Genomic DNA, 19,948 nt, shown 5'->3' on the forward strand with positions numbered 1-19,948 from the left:
AAATTAAACAGCATTTACAATGGAAATCTTTTGTAACGATGTTGAATAATTGGGAAAAACAACGTGTGTGTGTGTGTGTGTTTATATACACCTATACACGATAGTATACACATTAAAAACATTGACATACTGACACACACACACACACTGCAAGCTTTTTACGCTCTCTTCAATATGGTGTTCAAAAATGCACAATACAAGATGGCTTCCTGCTTAATGGCACTGGAAGTGGGGATTCAATTTGAAAATTAGCAAATTGGAGCTGGGCATCATTTATAGCGTGTGTTTTCACTTTCGCTCAGTAGCAAACTAGTCTACCAATTGCTTAGAAAATATTTATTGATATAATGAAATTAAAAGTATATCCTACCAAAGTGAAGAAAGTATGTTAAAATATGTTCAACCTTTATTTTATTTACAATGAATTGAATTTTGCATCATTTAGGAGATTACTTGCGTCTTGTGTTACACAGTTCTCCCGCAGTATATGTGATTTTTAGTTTCTGGGATTTAACCGTGGATGACATTTAGCAGGGTCCCATGGCACTTCTTCAACCCTATTCTTCTCTCAATCTCAGCAGCGTCTGATAATCCCATACATCCAGTGCCAGAAAGCCTGCTGAGCTGACTTCTGTCATCCTTCATCAAAGACTAGAGTTATCTGAATGAGAGAGAACTGTGGTCCATTAGGAACTCCACAGCATCGGTTCTTTAGATTGACCCTATTGCCATGTCGCTTAACGTGGGCCATTTCTAAGGTCTTCAGTTATTTTTATGTGCTAGAGGAGTAAACTTTTCAATCTAAAAATAAAGTAAGGTTAATTATTACAATTTTGGTCAATTTTTTTTTGGTTATAGTAAAATTTTATGTCATCTAATAATAACAATAATAATAATGACGCAGAAGGCCTGAAGCACAGGATTTGTCTGCATCGTGTTACCCAGGGATCAAGTATCTTTGATATTGAATCTACCAGCAGTTCAGCAGGTGGTTTTATAGCGATCTGGCTTGTGGTATGCAACTTTTTTCTTATTATTATTAATAAGCAGATGCTTTTGGAATATGTTTTCGTTTTGGGAATGTACGTTGTAATGGGCAGTGTTGACGACAACTTGTGCATGTACATCTATTCTTGTTTTGATCGTTCGTTATCTTGCATACGTAGACTGTAGTAGTAGTCTCATATTGATCGTGTAAATGCCTGTATTGGCTCTGATCCCTGGCTGGTTGTTTGTAGCCATACATGCAGTATGTGAGTAGCAGCATGCAGTTTAGCAGTGCCGAAAACCTCCCGTAAAACTAGAGAAAGGGTTATTGCCAATAATAACCTCAGAATATACTGTATGTAGTTAGCCAGAATGAAAAGGCCTTTTTGGATGTTCTTTGAAACAATTATACAAAAGCATTGAAGTAATAGCATGGATGTTATTGTGGTGTCGCGCTGAGAGCCGGTGGCATGATTAGAGTATAATGCCGTATTGGGCAGTGTTAGTATTGACGTATATCTCTCACCCCCTTTAAACCCCACCCTAACACCACTGATGTCACAGACAGATGTTTTTAGCAGCAGTTACAGAGAAAGAATGAGAGCGAAATGTTTAGGGAATTTAGTATTTAAGGTCTTTAAATGTCATTTAGAAGCTTAAAGCAGAGCCTCCAGAACCACACAAACATCTAAAAGCTGATGCATTGATGCTTATTTCTGCTTTTATCACGCAGCCCTGTTTTCATTCATTTTGATTTTAAGCATTTAGTCCATTTTCATATAAAACTGGCCCGACGTATTTAAATGAAACCTCAATCTGAACTCATCCTGAGTAATGTTTGCTCCATGTAAACACCATCCTTACCTGTATCATGTGAAAGTTACTAAGGTTTACTGGGTCTTACATGGTCATGACTTGAAAGATTGGATATAGTTTTACACACACAAGGCCAGTAAGCAATTCTATCACATTAGTTTCTTGCCAACGTGTATAATGTTTAAGTTACAGTTACTTTGAAAACAGATGGTTTTAGAGTTTATCGCCTGCTGTACTTTCGGTGACATTTATTGAGGGACAGTCTGAATTATTTACTGTGGTAATCAACATTATACCGCAAATGCTGTTGATACAGCTTAACTCGTGTTGAACTCAGAACGGACTGCACTGCATGTTTAGCCGACAGCTAGAGTCTGTGTTCTTCATAGATTTGGTTGCTGTGTCCTCTTTGGCTGAAATACACAGTAACTGGCGAGATATATAGTGCTGCCTGAGTTTTGTAGTGCCAAGAACTGTAGAATCAGTAGAGGTGAAACGTAAGAGTGGAGAGCAGAAACACTGAGACTTTTTCAAACAGTTCATTCTTACATAATTAGAGCACTTTTAGCACAATGTCTTATTATGTAAGATTATTTTGCCCATAATCGGTCCCAGATGGGAGTCTAAAGATGAAATTTACACTTTTGGTGAGGAATTCTGTTGAGTGGATTTAGATAAGTGTATTAAATGGATCTTTGAGTACTAGTTATGGAATAACTAGTACTAGAGTACTTTGAGTACTAGAGGAACTGTTCGCTCTGAGCTCTATATCTCTTATTGCTGTTGTATCGGTGTTTGCTCTGGTATAATGTGTGTAATAATACTACTATATAGTACTATAATAGTTAAATATATAAATTAAATATCTAAAAATGTATTTAAAACTGTTTATTTAACAGGTTTGTCACATACTTTTTTGTAGAGATTGTAATCAATTATAGAATCGACATTCTGTTTTTTATTATTCATGACAATGCAGAAAAAGAGAGTGAAATCTAAAATTACTCAAAGACTTGCAGAACTAATAAATGTCTATTTGGATCACAATTGCCATTTTTTTAACTGTATATTCAAAGATTTGTATACTGACACAGTCTGTTTTGTTAAAACTTTCAGGTGAATGGAACAGAAGCTGATTATGAATATGAAGAAATTACACTTGAACGGGTAAGACTGCTCTGACAGTGACAAAAATTAAAATGTCAGTATGATTCAAAATGCCTTACACGATGTATAAAAGTATATGTCATAATATCATCGTTTTTATTGAGCGTCTGAACAGAACTGCATGATGAATTGCGCGAAGAAAAGAGATGTAAAGTGGTCGTGCTCAAGGTTTTAAATAGTCACTGTAAGAAAGAGAATACTAAAGAGGAAAAAGCTTGAAGTATATTATGACATTTAGTACATTTGATTAATAGCAATTTCTCCATTTGGTTTTATGATGTTATAATGTTAACAAATAAAGATTGTATTTATTTCATAACACGTAACACATTAACTAATGAAACCAGTATGGTATATAAAGCCCTTTATTAGAAAAGTATTAGAAAAGATTAGTTTCACATATCATCTGCTTATATCCTGGTCATGTCATTATGCTTGTAGTTCATTTTTGTTGTTGTTGGTTGAATTTTTTTTTTTTAATTTTCATTTTCGTTTGGGTTTTTTTTTCCACCTTTAGGGGAACTCAGGCCTGGGTTTCAGTATTGCAGGCGGTACCGATAACCCCCACATCGGCGAGGACCCAAGTATCTTTATCACAAAGATCATCCCAGGAGGAGCTGCCGCACAGGATGGCAGACTCAGGTCAGAGAATATGTTATTAAGCCTGTTTCACATCACGCTTGTAAACAGCACCTATTTATTTCCGAGGCCGTATAAGCAGGTTACGAGTTAACAGCACAAGCAGCACAGTTCTGTCTAGCTGAAGTAGCAGAAGCGTAGTTGTTGGTAGTTCTGACTGCCGAACCTATTTTTGCTACACGTAGAGCGCTGAATTCAGCAGAAAACATGTTGAAAATGCACTGCAAATTTATCAACGGAGACTTTTGCAATCCGCTAAGAATGCGGGACGCTAGCATACAGGACTGCGTTCCTTTGGGGAATGTCAGAGCTCAAAGGTTCACCCTCGAGAACTGTTCTGCAGTTAAAGAATAAAACTTCCGCATTTGCATGCTTGAGCAGGAAAATTCAAAATGGTTTCGCTTGTAAATGCAATACGAGCATTTGTAAAGCAACAAAATAATAGCGCACATCTCCTGACGGTGATATTTATAGAACGCTTTTTGAAAGTGAACGCATTTATTTGATCAAAAATAGAATATTCTGAACATTACTCTGTTGTAACATTAGTCGCTTGTTGTTAATGTCACTTTAAAACAGTTTGTGTCCTTGCTGAATAGAAGTATTATTTCTTAAATAAAAATCAAAAAATAAAAACACCAAACACTACCATTCAAGTTTAATGTAGCTGTGTCACGCACAGTTTTTTTATAAACAAATCTGACTTAATCCTGATGATTTAAGCAGTTTAAAGTCTTCCCTAACTGAGGTTTGGATTTAGTGTGACTTAATTAGCTTGTGGACTATAAATATGATTCCCCTCCTCATGTAAATTTAATCTCTTTCCTTACGTTATTTACTGGAAAATCTCTAATAGTTGTCAGCGACTCAATCCCGATAATAATAGTATATCTTATAGTCATTATTGCTGAAAATACTGTGTAGTAACCAGAAATTGCATATTTTTTTGTATATGAAACACTATAATTGTTATGGCTTTTTTTGGACCGTTTAGTCAATGTTCTGCCTTTCTCTCTGTATAGAGTTAATGACTGTATACTGCGGGTAAATGATGTAGACGTGAGAGACGTAACTCACAGCAATGCTGTGGAGGCACTCAAGGAGGCGGGCTGCATTGTCAGACTGTATGTCAGAAGAAGAAAAGCTGTCACAGAAAAAATCATGGATGTAAAGCTGGTAAAAGGTCCAAAAGGTAAAGGCGTCAATTGTCTAAAGGTTACAAAATAAAAGCGTGCTATGTTATGATGTTTAATCGTTGGTTTGGCAGATGGTTTAGTCTCTGACCTCTGTTGACAGGTCTAGGTTTCAGTATAGCCGGAGGAGTTGGAAACCAACATATTCCTGGGGACAACAGTATTTATATCACCAAAATCATTGAGGGAGGAGCGGCCCACAAAGATGGACGGCTACAGATTGGAGATAAACTCATGGCTGTAAGTAAACATGAACTCTTCTATTATCTGTACATTTACTAAATGGCATTATAAGCATCATTTTAGATTGAAAATTGAGGAAATGAAAGCATTTTGTTTAACAAGACAACCTATGTGCTTAGAGTTTGTGACGCATGTACGCGACTTAAATGTAACTTAAATGAACTGATCTTTTTTTAAGTTTCTTTCATATTTTTATTGAGCTAAGATGCTTTAAATTGATCAAAATGGCAGTAAAATGTTACAGAGAATAAATTCTAATATATGCTTCTATTATGGATATTCTTTTCTTTTAAAAGTCCTGAAAAAAATGTATCGCCATTTCCACAAAGACAGCACAACTTTTTCAACTATTATTACCAAATTAGCATATGAGAATGCTTTCTGAAGAATCATGCGACAAAGTCCGGAGTATTTTGCCATTACAAAAATTAATTAGGAATAAATAAAATTTACAATGTTACATTTGTAAAAAATAATAAACAAATGCATTTTAAAAAAGTGAAATAATTTTACAGCTTTGGAGACTATAAAAGACAAATTTCATTTGCATGAATCTAATGCACCCTAAATTTTCATTATGTGTGTTTCATCTAATCATGCGTTACATCGGTTCCAGGTGAATGCTGTTTGCCTTGAAGAGGTCACTCATGAAGATGCCGTGGCTGCCTTGAAAAACACCCCTGATGTCGTCTATTTAAAAGTGGCAAAACCCACTAGTGTCTTTATGAATGATAGTTACGTTCCTCCCGATGTCACCAGCTGTAAGTAAGCTTTTCAGAAAAAATCATATTGTATTCTTTTTTTTATTTTATTAATCGAAAAAGCCTTTTACTTACTTATAAAATAATATGGTGAGCGAATGAACCGCCTCGCCTTAAAGGCACTTTGACTCCGTTGCGAGGTCCCATGCGCACTTATGGCTTAAATCCCACCTCAAAGCCGCTAGACGCAGCACTTTCTACTGATGGGGCAGCAACTCGTGAGGACGGCCACTGAAATTGACTGTGCAAAGTGCTGAGTGATGACAGTCGATAATGTAGCACCTTGGTGATGTTCCAGAGGCAGGCCAGATCCCCCCAGCATTAGATTCTGAGAAAGGAAGCTGTCATTAGGGCTTAAAGGCATGAAGGACAAAAGCACATTTAATCATGAAGTGCATCACGTGGCCAGCTCCCCCATCCGGCAAATCCAGCATCAGTATATGAAGAAAAGAGTGCATCTGTGTTGCAGAGGGAGTTGTGAAGCCGTGTAAGGATATCTGCACATGCGGACGACAGTGTCTCGGTCATGTGTGTGCGCGCAATCTGATTTTTTTTTTTTTTTTTTCTCGGAAGGCGTAAACAGAACAATTTCATTAGTGGTCCCATTTCATTATATCCGTCAGCCAGTCAGGCACTGCGTGGGGATTTGACACGTGAAGGACTGTTTGATGAGAATTAAATAAATGGGTTGTCAATGTCTGCAGTTAGTAATTGGCCTGTGCGTATCCTTGACTTTATTACACTTTACCACATCTGACATAGTCAAATAAGGACACGTCTTTTATAGTGGCGACATCAATTACTGAGCCTTAAAAAGGTTGTGCTCACACGAAATGAAAAATTAGCCATTATTTACAGACGCTGATCTAGGTAAATGCTTCTTACTAATATAACTGCGTTTGCTAGCTCTATTCTCAGGCGCTCGATCTACATTTTACACACTTTTTACTTGTGTGCGCTTACTATTATAATAACAATAAATTATGCATGATTATATGCAAGTAAACTTAAGACAAACCCTAACACTAACCATGTAATAAGAACATGTAGTTAAATAATATTCCTCAGTACTTACATTTCTAATTACACTGTAACAAGGACACCTTAATAAATATATATATATATATATATATATATATATATATATATATATATATATATATATATATATATATATATATATATATATATATATATTAAGTAACCCTTTATTGTAATGTTCTTTTTAAAGCGTTATTCCACACATAAGTAAAAACTGATATTAGTTAACAATGTGTTTACTTTATTAGTTTAGTGTTTAGTTTTAGTTGATTTTAACAAGGGCACATCAAAATAGAAAGAAATTATAGAATTTATAGAAATCATTTTATGTAGAACAATGCAATGGAGTCTTTTACTTTACTTTATATTGTAGACTGAAGACAAAAAATTTGGCTTCATCATACGAGGAATAAATCACATTTTAAAATATATTAAAATAGAAAGCAGTTGTTGTGAATATTTCACAGTAGTACCTCATCCTTTGTAAGTCACTTGGGATAAAATGTTTGGTAAGTGCATTGATATAAATGTATGAAAAAAAAAACCTTTACTTATGAGTTGACTTTTACAGCAGAAGTTTTTTTCTTCAGCAGTTTTGCTCTTTGGCTCGTCTGTAGATGAACTTCTTCACATTATTACGTATGAGTGGTGTGATTTTTCTCTCCTGACCTCTATGAACATCGTCAAAGAAGTTTTGATCATTACGCCAATAACATCATATCTTCTGTGTTTTGTTTTTTTCAGCCTATTCCCAGCACATGGAGAACCATATCAGCACCCAAAGCTATCTGAGTCAGCCGTTAACCCCCGCCACCCCATCTCGGTACTCTCCTATCTCAAAAGGCATGCTGGGAGATGATGAGATCACAAGGTGAGCCTTTGCCCTCCCCGTTTCTTTGTCTTCGTGATCGTGACATCCTGTTGCCATACTTTCAACATTCGATGGCTTTTGGTTCAGAGGTTGTCTGTGCAGTTCCTATGGTTCATTACGATTCCTTGACCTTGCGTAGTTAAAAGCTCACTCGTTTCGAATGAAAGTTGATACAGATCACCGCTTGCTTTTAAACGTTTTTTATGCAGTCGTATCCTTTGACCTCTCTCATTCTCATTACTTTTACTCTCATCGCATATTCAAGGGCTGTTTTTAGTTTTCCAGCGCGTCTTTTCTCCGTATCATCCTCCTGAATTTTAGAAGATAATGCTATGTAAGTTTCATTACATGTAGCTCGGTGTGAAGACAGCTCTATAATTTTGAATAGATACGAGGTTCAAAGAGAATAGCATTTCTTTACACACAAGATAAGCTGCCCAAGGTTAATGGAATTTTTAGTACATACTTTATATCTGCATAATGGTTCTGCCTTTTTGTACTACAAAAAATATTATATAGAACACTCATGCACAACTCTTCACATTAGTCTTGGGTGTTGCTAGTAGTTTGTCTGGCCTCATTCTGCTTTTCCTGCCCTTATGAAAGCCATATCAGGCTTCTGGGATGATTCGCTTTATTCCCCTTTACTATGATTCAAGATTTTTATTTTTTTTTAAGGCTAGCCATGCAAAGAACATTTTTGGAATTTCTCAAATTCAACTTTTAATTTGATCAAGCGTGCATGTTGTACCTCGGCTGGCTTTTTTTTTTTTTTTTTTTTTAGCCAGACTAGAATTCAAAATTCAATTAATATAAATTAATATTACATGACTGTACATTGTACAATACTGGTTAAATATTTGAAGCCTGTTATTTGAATGAAAATACAGAAAAATAAATGCAATGTGAAAATATCTTTTCTTTTGTAAAATATTTGAACGTTTTACTTTTTCTTGTCATTTTTCGTCACTCCAGTCTTAACATGATTCCTTAGAATATATTCTATTATGCTTATTTTAGTTCTCAAGAAACTTAAACTAAAAAATCATCTTATACTACAAAAGGCCTATAAGCTAATACTAAATAATAGTTTTTTACACAGACATGATTATGTTTTCATATCCATGTCTCATATTTTATTAATTTAAAGTTCTATAAATTACATTTTTTAAATCAAGCTACCTCATCCAATTATCCAATAATGGTAAACCAGGTTCTTCTTCTTCAAAAAAAAATTTAAATAAAAAGCATATTTGACTTTAGTGAAACATACTTTATTTAAAGACATTAACAAAGACATATTTATTGTGTATATGACAAATCACTCTCACAGCATTTGTTGAACAGTAGTAAATGTCCTCTGGAGATCTGTTGAAGATATTGGCTCATTAAGAGACAGCATCTGTGGTTTGTCCTGTTGACTGTTCACCTTCTCGCCTACCTGATCAGTTTGCTCATTTCGTAAGAGCTGCCCGTCAGTAGAGAGCGGTATTATAAGAGTTGGCTTGCAAATGATATTTGGCCGGACTGCCATATTTTGTCTGGTAGAGAAAAGTGGGCTCGTAACAAGGACACGCACACATGCACATGCTAACTGGTGTGCTTTACCATATTTAATCCTTTTTAATCGGGGCGGGGATTTGATTCCCGTCTGAAGAATTCACCAAATACGTCAAATTGATGTTAAAAACAAACAGCCTCTTACGTCATAAGCTAGCGTCATGATATGACCAACCAATCTGTGAAGTCAATTTTGGCAAATCTGATAAGCTTTGAATTAAGACTTAATTCTGCAGGACGGGTTTAACAGTTTTATAACTGAAATTTATTTGAGTATTCCGGTTGCACGATGTTCTGACTTTGTTCTGAAAGCGTGTTAAGGGTTAAATAACATGTCTGTAGCCATGTTGAGCCGGGGTTTGTTTTGAAAACGTTGAAACGCTCCAGAGCCAGTAACCCGAGGCTCTGCTGCCATCTACAGACATCCACATGTACTCACACACTTTACAAACTAATACCTCTCTGGAGTTCATATTTTGTTCACTAGAGGGAGATGCGGTCAAATGTACAGTATTTATCTATTTATTTTTTTCCCTGATGTCTGTTTTGAGGGAGAGTTTGTTTATTAAAAACATGTTAAATAATGTCAAATAATAATCGTAACTTACTGATTTAGTTTTTAATTGAATTTTAAATCAAGTTATAAAATGTTAAAATAATTTTTAAATGTATATTTAAAATATTCAGTTATGCTCAATTATTAAAATATTGTTTGTTTTCATTTTAATTAATTATTTCAGTATTTTTGTAGCCAATAAAACATTTTTTCTTAGAAATTTTATATAATACAATGCTAAATGCAGGGTTTTTTTGAGGTGTGTTTGTATTTTATTTATTTCGGTAATCAAAAGCGGTTAGAATTGTAAGTATGCTTTCCTGCTCTGTTCTCTCACGTCAACTGATGAATGCTGGTTTTGGTTTTTAGGGAGCCTAGGAAAATAGTCCTTCATCGGGGCACCACAGGCCTAGGCTTCAACATTGTAGGAGGAGAAGATGGAGAGGGAATCTTCATCTCATTCATTTTAGCAGGAGGGCCTGCAGACCTGTGTGGAGAATTAAGGAAAGGAGACCGTATCATCTCTGTAAGAACATTTGCATCGTTAACAGTTGTTCTTTTTCAGTGACAAAGTTCAAGTATAATCCTATGAGACAAATGTAGATTTGAAATTTCGGTACATCTCATAAAGTCTTTGTGTAATTCTTTTATTAGTAGTATTATTACAACAACACTCAGTCAGCATAAATTTTAAAGGAATTTTTCCAGGTTTGAGGTAGATTTTACATTCTGAATTTTCCATGCGTTCTCAGACCGTTGGACCCCACTGGCTGCGTTTTGCATCAGTGCTTATTTATTAATATTGTATGTGTGCTGTAGGTAAATGGGGTGGACCTCCGCAGTGCAACGCACGAACAGGCAGCCGCAGCACTGAAGAATGCTGGACAGACTGTGACCATTGTGGCTCAGTACAGACCTGAAGGTGGGTAGGCTTTCCTTTTGTTTCTTTTCGGCCTCAGTTCTTTCGTTTTAATTTATATATAGCCTATATCTCATAAACACAATTTCTTTTTAATGAATGCTCACACTTTGCATCAAATTTGTTTCCCCCACAATATATTTTTAAAGAGAATCTTTTTAAAAGACACAAATACTTGTTTTTATCTGAAAAACATTATTGATGCAGCATAGCATGAATACTACAAATGCTAATTTGGTTTTAGCTGGGCATGGCGGGAAACATTTCATGGGTGTTGGACTGTGAAAATGGGAAGAAAGTCAGTTGCACTGACATTGTGGATTTCATAGAAAACCTGTCATTTGGGTTGTACAGCCTATGGTGTATTTAAAGTCAATATGAAATGCTTTTCGCAACTCATTTTTCTTCCATAATCTGATTTATAGCATAAGAACATTGGGCAAGAAAAAAATGTTCCATGAGACTTTATTTAATAGACAAAATAGAGTATGCACAGTGGTACTGTTAAATACTATATATATATATATATATATATATATATATATATATATATATATATATATATATATATATATATATTTTTTTATATATATATATATATATATATATATATATATATATATATATATATATTTTTTTTTTTTTTTTTTTTTTTATTTTTATTTATTTATTTATTCATTCATTCATTTTTAACATTTTGCCCTTTTTTCTGTAATGCCAAATATGACATTTTAACGGCTACTTCTCTAATCTTTGGTGCCCCATGATTCTTCAGAAATCATTCTTATATGCTGATTTAGTACTCAAAAGCATTTCTACCTGTTATTTCTTACAATTCGGATTAAATGTTTGCTTAATGTTTTCATCGTTTAATTTAAAATCTAAATTAATAAGCATTTAGTTGAAATAAAATCTTTTGGACTATTGCAAATAAATGTCTTTATGTTCCCTTTTCATCAATTGAAAAAAACCCCCAAACAAACAAACAAAAAAAAAAAACACACACAAGCAAAAAAAAAACTTACTGACCCCAAAGTTTTGACATGAGAATGAAAATGATTTCAAGTACATGTAGGTGCTAATGTTCACAGTGTTGCTGTATAGTGCTGTGGTCGTGACTCATAGCGGCTTCTTCACCCTGAGGAGCAGAGTCCAGCCTGGCCATTCTTTCCTTCGGCTCGGCAGGCCTGGCTGCAGTGTTTATTAAAATACCAATGGGGTAGTGATGACCCTCAGAGTTTTGGCTGGACATAGTCTGAGAGGGTCTATATTAAGCTTCAGAACAGGTCTGTGTGTGTATGTGTGATCTGAGCTCCTTTCACACCCCCGACGAGCGTATGTGTGTTTATGTAGCATCTTCTCTGTTTGGTGAAAGCTGTTGTCTTAGCGTGGCTCCTGAGCCTAGCTTCCTGTACCCGTCACGCTCCTCCGTTCACGGCCAGCACAGAGCAGCTCTGTCCTTTAGCTTGGCTTTCGTTTGGAGAACGTTCCACAATCCAGTCTCTTCATCAGTGGCATAGACTCTAGAGAAACAGAAGATAGCACTTCAGTACCTGACCTGCTTTTTACTTATTGATTTGAAATTTCTAAGCAAATACAAGCAACCCCTTAGCCACAGTTTTAAAACAAACGAGACCAAAAAAAAACATTGTAACCATGGTAATGGTAACCAAAGATTTTAACCACCTAACCACAGTTTCATTTCGCTTTCTTAAGATAAATGTTCATTACATTTTTCCAGTTGTCTTTAGATTATTCCATTTGTTCAAATTCATCTTTTGTGTACATGTTGGCTTGACAATTGTAAAGCATGCTAGTTATAACATGTCAGCAAGTGTTAAACAGGCTAGCTAAATGTGCTAGCATTGTTAAAACTAATAAGATGTCAACGAGTATGCTAGCAGTGTGCTAGAAACAGGTAAAACATGTTAAAGATATGTTGTTAACTTATATCTAGCATTTCAGAATGATAAAGCATGTTATCAACATGCTAAAATAATTTTTTAACTTTTTATTTGTACAAAATGTACTTTGCTGTCTGTTCCTTTTGTTTTTGTTTTCAAATATAGCATGGGCATGTTTTGACATGTTTGAGATTTACCCAAATGTGTTTAAAATTTTCTATAGCGTAGTCTCTCATCTTCTCTTATAGTTGTTGATGAGTCAGTGCAGCTTTCCGAAAAAAAGTCCACCTACTGTCCTCATCATCTTGAGTTACAGAGCGGGTGTCAGTTTGCAAAGTCTCATCTCAGCTTTCCATTCATATATAGATGTGGAGGGTTTCAGTACTGCATTACACTCTATGTCAATATATTAGTTTTTCCATCAGATTTGATCATGAATTGTATTTAAGATGCGGTCCAGCTGTAATATTCAACCCGTTTTTGAAACACGAGTCACCAGCAGAGAAGCTACAGCACTGAAAGTTACTCGTTTATAGCTGCTACAGAGAAATGACGACCTCCAGTTGAATCTGTATGTTGTCATCCCTTTTCCATACGAGACGTCTCATCAACATGCTCTTCTGCCCAGTATTCGTTCGGCAAGATGGAGATCGGTTGTGCCCAATCAGGCGGCCACAGGTGCGAGCAGGGTTCAGGCAGCTCCCTGTGGGGAGAATGAGCTGAGATTAGATCCAACTCCCTCTGCTCTCCATATGCAGTGTGTGACAACACGCATAATAAAGCATCGGAAAGCACAGATGCAGCACTCACTTTGACCAATGGCTGCTGAAGAACTGCTGAGGGAGGACCTTGTCAACTCTCCAGGGCTTCTCATAGTGAATATGTCAGTGCTGCATGGTGTTTTCCATTAAGTGCAATAACCAGAGGATGCTTTAGATATCTAACTAAAGAACAGATGTTGTGGTGTAATGATTTAACTGCGACGCAGTCCTTCCAGAGCCTCCATTTTTTGACACGAGAAACAAATGGCATTAAATGTGCACTGATGGTGGTGTTTGGATAGGAAATGAAACCCCTTAGGGCCAGACTGCTTTGATCAGAGGGATTTAACGGCTCTGAGGATCTGTGCTGGAGCTTAAAGACATCAGTGTCTGACACACACACACACACACACACACACACACACACACACACAGAGCTGGGCTAAGCACAAGTCCCGCTTTAGTGACATGCCCCCCAGTTATTTACAGAATTAAGGAGAAATTTACCCATTTCACTTACCTCAACAAACAAAGAAACAAACGCTTTTTACTTTCAGTGCAACCACACAAAATGAAAACAGGGTTTGACTTCTCAAATGATGCTTCAGTTTTGGTATTTTTTTTTTTGGCATTTATGGGTATTAATTTCTATAATTATGCCTTTCCAACCCGCCCCTTCTACCTCAGTGGAAATGTGCAGTTTATATTTTATGTGCATACTAGCATAATAAATGTATTATAAATAGTTAATAAATTGCTTCTGTCAGACCAAGTTGCTTGCTTCTCTTTTTAGGATCTGGCAGCACTGCTTAGGTTGTATGTATCAATTCTATTTTTACTCTGGTTTTACTCTGCTTGTGTCAAAAAAAAAGAGTTCCTTAGTTCAATATATATTATATATATATATATGAACTGAAAGGGCTTTAGCCACGTATGTTAGTGCCGCATGCTATGACAACGATGACAAACTCCGGAAGATTAACAAAGATGAAATCCTCTCTTGCACCTCGTTGAAATTCACATATTCATGAGATCATAGCGGTCTTATTTTGATTTGATGACTCATAAAATTTAGTGAATGCTTATTCTGCCTACATAGCACTATTGAAAGAGAGTGATCCGTACCCAAACCTTTTTTTAAAACAGATATTACTGAAAGATTCGATTTTTTAATTTTTTTTTGTTACCTTCGCCTTCGTCTAAAACTCACTACAAGTTATTCTTATAACATTAATAATTTAATAACACTGTTTGTAATTTTCTGAGTAAACATCCGTTTTCATGATGCATTGCCAGAGTAAACATGAAACACTAAAAAGATTTATGCATCCCACACTTTCCACATTTATCATTTCCAAGGCATGATGTGAAATAATTATCGGCTTATCGACTTTACTATTTTTCTAATAAAGGAAGTGTTAAACTTTGGAGCGCGTACATTTGTTATAATAATACTTTGAATCAGTTGATTAAGCTTTGGCCATTGTGCCTTAATGCCGTTTCTGAATATAAAAGCTTCTAATGATTATTTACTTACATTCTTTAGAAACGTGACTCAAAGCGTATTATTACCACTGCCTCCCTCCTTTTCGAGCTTTATGAAAGCCCCTTAATTGTTTTGTTGTTTGACACATACGTTGATGACGATAACGTTCAGAATTCCTGATAATATGAAAGCTTTTCACTGTTCTATGGCAGGGCATGCATCATTACTCTCATTAAACTATTCATTCAAACCAATGTAATCCTGGGGGTGCTGGCGTTTAGTTTCCTGTTGTTTCGTCTGCACGGACTCTGCAAGAAGCCACGAATGTTCTCCAGTCTTCATTATGAATGACTTAGCATTTCTGCTATATCTAATTATAGACTTTTGTTCATCACCAGAGACTTGTTCGCATCCATTATGTCTCATTGTCTTATGTTTATCTACCAAGGGATGATGTGAATTCGAAGAGAAAACAAGGCCGAGAGATCATTTATTGAAGATAATTTAAATGTTTTACAGTACTTATGAAATATCCATGTGTTTATTATTCGGTGTTGGGCAAGTTACTTTATAAAAGTAATTAGTCATAGTTACTGGTTACTTCTCATAAATAGTAACAGACTTAGTAACTGAGTTACAAAAGTAACTAATTACCAGGGAAAGTAACTTTTCTGATATGCCAAATAACTTGGATATTCCGAATATAAATATCTTAAATGAATGAAAAGGACACTAAATAGAATAAATTATAAAACACTGTAACTTTTTAACAGTATTTTATATTGTGATAAATCAAATTGTGATACTACAAATTCTACCTACCTGCTGGGTTAATGAATATTAACAAAGAATAATTCGACAGAATATTGTTTACATGCAGCATGTCAGTTCTGCGTTTCATGTAAGACTCTCTAGCTCTGCATCTTTCTTTATGCTTTGAGTGAAAGAGTTGATGGTACGTCACATACAGATACGTTACACTGCGCATCCTTTAAGATGAACTAAGCCTATAATAAATGATAAGTAACGCTGCTTTTTATGGTCAGTAATGGTAACTGCGTTCTAACCGGGGAAACAGTCATTCGATTGACTATTTGTAACTGGAAAAAAATAATGCTGTTAGTAAAGCTGTTTATTCATAATGCATCTCCAGCAAAACAGGCATTAAATGTAATGTAGGGACACGAATACATCAGATAGAGATGCTCAGTCAACATAAATCCATTGTTTTACAGACTTTTACATCAGTGTGTGTTGGTTGTTCCTATTACTCTGTACATGTAGTGAATTATAAAGAATTTCACGCTTGTTTTTTTCAATTATGAAATATTCAGGGTCTTTAATTTCTTCCTTTCTATTTGTGAAACTATTATTTTTCTTGTGTCCTTAATATTACTTTCCATTCTATTAGTATTTAAAGTGTCACAGACACGGTCATACTTTACATTAGGTGGCCTTAACTAACTAACACTATGTGCTTGCATCAAAAAAATAAGTGCATTATACTTATGTTCATATTGATACATCTCTAAAATATTCCACTATAATAAACATATATAACAAGTACTCCACCCAGATTTACCAATAGCTTGTGCCAGCACAAAAACAACTACTGCTACTATTTACTAATGACACCAAGTGGTTATTGACCAGGTGCCCTTAAAACTTATGCATTTGTAGGAGTTTCTATTGTAGATGCAAAAAGAATAGGAGGAGAGTATTTAAATGAAACGTACAAATTGATTTACAAATGTTTGCGGTAATCAATTTACTATTATTTAATGCACCAAAATGCAATAGCATCTAATATGAGCAAATTACATGATCTGGCTGTCCACTCGTTGTCTTCACTAATTAGCTCTGTTTAGTAAATCTGCCGCTTTTTTTGGAAGGCAATGGCATAGGTCACCAAAACGATGCAAATATAATCATACGCCTCAGTACACTATTTCTCCTGTTGTTAGTTCACTCTCTGTTCATATTTACTTCCTTTGTTTTGCTTGGTGAAATGAATGCGCGGTTTTGTGCTAAACAAGCCAACATGGGTTAGGGCTGTGACTTCAGCAAGAAGAGAAAGATAAAGGGAGAGAGAGAGAGGAGGGAAGGAGGAGGGAGGGAGGGAGGGAGGGAGGGAGGGAGGGAGGGAGTGAGCAATTCAAGCACTGTTTAGTCCATTAGCATCTGTTGTGTTGCTGTGCTGTAGGTGCTCAGAGAGGCTTTGCGTGGAAGCGTCCAACTAAGGCAAGCTACACACACATACACACACACACACACACACACACACACACACACACACACACACACACACTCGTGCACGGAGAGCAGCTGTGCGTGATTTGGAGCTGTCCTTCAGCACCACAACACAATTGAACTCCCACATGGAGGGTTAGGGAGAGACACGGGGAGAACCGTTTCGGAAACTTTCACTCGCTGCAGACTCCTGCGCGGCTCTGAGAGAGGAGCTCGTAAGTACGCTGATTTGCTTTCAACTTTATTATACTCTAATTTGTTTGTTGGTTTATTTATTATGCCGTTTTGTTGTGCTTTGGTCTGTGGAAGAGTATAACGGTTGTATTCATGAGGTTTTGTTTGAGGTTTGAGGGGGTTTTATGTAAAGGCTATTTAACAGACTTGGTTAAAGTTGGAGTTAAAGCCGCCTTGACTTTTACTTCAAAGTAAGACTTTCTTGATGATATGAACTATGCCGTGAGGTCTTTATCGGGCTGTAATTTCAGCATTTCTTGTTCTATAGCTTGAATGTCTTTCATACGTCCTCTAAGGTCAAACATAGGAAAAGAGCAGGAGCGTTAAGTGGGTTAAACTACTGAATAATTCATGAAGCTTTTCACTGTTTCAGTCTAGCGTGAGCTAACCTTCCTCACGCAGTTTGAGTCTTGGGAATGCATGATGAATTCATCGGATATATCTCATTAAATAAGATTTCTCCAACGTATCAAACTATATCCGCCCTCTCTACCACTTTACGGCTTGGACAGCTGTGCGTATGTTGATGCATCTGTTTGCTATTTAGTGTTTGTAAGTCTCACATTTGACAGACCTCGAGCATAAATCCTATACTTTCTCCAAATGCCCCGAACCGCACATCTATATACGTCTCTCTCGTTTTGTCTGACTTTTCTTCCCTCCATCTCCATCGATATTACCGATCCAGCCTGAAGCTGTAGGTGTTTAAGGGTTTTTTTCCTTGTTGTTTGTCTCTTCTCAGCAGGGCAGCATGCGTAATGCTGTTTTCTGTGTTTCTAACAGAGTACAGTCGATTTGAAGCCAAAATCCATGATCTACGGGAGCAGATGATGAACAGCAGTATTAGTTCAGGCTCCGGCTCATTGCGGACTAGTCAGAAGAGGACCTTGTATGTCAGGTGAGCTTTTACTAATCACCACTAGTTACATTTGATCTTCCAAACATGCTTAGATCCTTAATCCCCAGAGATCAACACAAGACAGTGGCACTTCTGCAAAAAAGGACTGCATAGTATGTAGTACATTTAGTTTTGCTGTATTTTCTACTCTGTTGTTATTAATGTATACATGCAATTATTTTACTGTTATTTTATATTAGTGCTGTCAAACGATCAATGACGCTCAAAATAGGTTTTTGTTTTTTAAATATGTGTGTGTACTGTGTATTTTTTAAAATATAAATACGTACACATGCATTAAGAAAAAATGTTTATATAGTAAATATGTTAATATATCTATAATATAACTTATGTAAATGTATTTTTTAAATACTGTATGTGTGTGTGTGTATATATATATATATATATATATATATATATATATATATATATATATATATATATATATATATATATATATAATAAATATGCAAAGTATAGACATTATGTAAACAAAACTTTTACTTCGGATGCTATAAATTGTTTGATAGCACTATTATACATCAAAGGTTTAAGATCCATTTTTTTATATATAATTTTGTAAAACAAAACGCTGATAATGTAAAGTGTTATTTTAAAATAATACAAAACGGAAGCCTTTTCACAGACGGCTTCATGCATGGATAGAGTAAGTTGTAATGTCTATAAATAAGTACGAAATATTTGCATAGTTCACAATCCATCCCTAAATCCCTTGCTTTTTTTGAATGCATATTGTTCTGTCCACCGTTAATGGCGTCATAGATGGCCCCTTCTGTGAATATGTCATTCTCTGAAGTGGGCCTGTGTTTGTTGCTCTCAGAGCATTCGGGCCAGTGGTTATTATTTAATTCAGTAGACTGAATCAGATAATTCCAGGCAGTAACTCTGAAGGGCTCTGTATTGACTGAAAGTTGCCATGTTTTTTTGGAGAAAGTCTTTTTACCTTCCTGTGCTCAGACTCTCATAGTCTGCTCATAGTCTAGCACAACGGTCGCGGTTAAACATAAAGCAATAGATGAAGTTTAGCTCTTACGTGGCTTTCGTTTGACTTCATTCTGTAGCTCTCAGGTTACTGCTCGTATGTTTTAATAAGAACAGCTTTGACATTTTGAGGATTCGAATGCCCCTGGGCACTGGATTCTCTACACATGCATGCGGTATTCGCTGATTTAAAACCTAATGTGATTTTTCAGCTGTGTGGGTCACATTCAGCTCAACCCATAATATATCGTCCCTGTATATTTATGTTTGCGTTCAGAAAAATACGAGTCAAATTGGTCATCGTAGCAAAATAGCGTCACTGAGAGGAAATCTAATCTAAAATGCACTGAAGGACATACAGCTGAACGTTTTACATGGTAAGCGTATATAATGAATGATTAATGGAAACAAACAGTGATGGAAATGAAGAGTAAGAGACGCTTCCGTGTTGCTGGGGCCGTTTGCTCTAGTTTGGTTTATTGTGAACCGTTTCTGAAAGATATATATATATATACAACACAAGCTGTTGTGGCTGTAGCTAGTTTTGATGAATGCTTTGAATGAATTCAGGCAAGGATGTGGGTAGATGCAGGCATGTTTGTGACTAAGAAATTATGCATTTAGGCATTTTTCATAATTCAAGTAACATACATTTTAATA

The 19,948-nt window shown here is 35.8% G+C and overlaps 1 protein-coding gene across 32 annotated transcripts in view; it reads left to right on the plus strand.

Annotated features, from left to right (window-relative positions):
- The window catches only part of dlg1a (discs large MAGUK scaffold protein 1a), a 104,027-nt gene that overhangs the window by 70,886 nt on the left and 13,193 nt on the right, over positions 1-19,948 (plus strand). For 30 of the 32 annotated variants that reach the window (XM_043242793.1, XM_043242794.1, XM_043242804.1 and 27 more), the window contains 9 exons: positions 2,920-2,970; positions 3,488-3,612; positions 4,632-4,801; positions 4,906-5,042; positions 5,662-5,806; positions 7,592-7,718; positions 10,204-10,360; positions 10,654-10,756; positions 18,172-18,286. In XM_043242793.1, coding sequence (XP_043098728.1) covers positions 2,920-2,970; positions 3,488-3,612; positions 4,632-4,801; positions 4,906-5,042; positions 5,662-5,806; positions 7,592-7,718; positions 10,204-10,360; positions 10,654-10,756; positions 18,172-18,286 — 1,130 coding nt within the window. Of the gene's footprint in view, positions 1-2,919; positions 2,971-3,487; positions 3,613-4,631; positions 4,802-4,905; positions 5,043-5,661; positions 5,807-7,591; positions 7,719-10,203; positions 10,361-10,653; positions 10,757-17,092; positions 17,374-18,171; positions 18,287-19,948 lie in introns of those variants that run through there. The other 2 variants (XM_043242826.1, XM_043242825.1) reach the window with 2 other exon arrangements.

The sequence above is a fragment of the Puntigrus tetrazona genome, chromosome 6 (assembly GCF_018831695.1).
Source record: "Puntigrus tetrazona isolate hp1 chromosome 6, ASM1883169v1, whole genome shotgun sequence".
Lineage (NCBI taxonomy): Eukaryota > Metazoa > Chordata > Actinopteri > Cypriniformes > Cyprinidae > Puntigrus > Puntigrus tetrazona.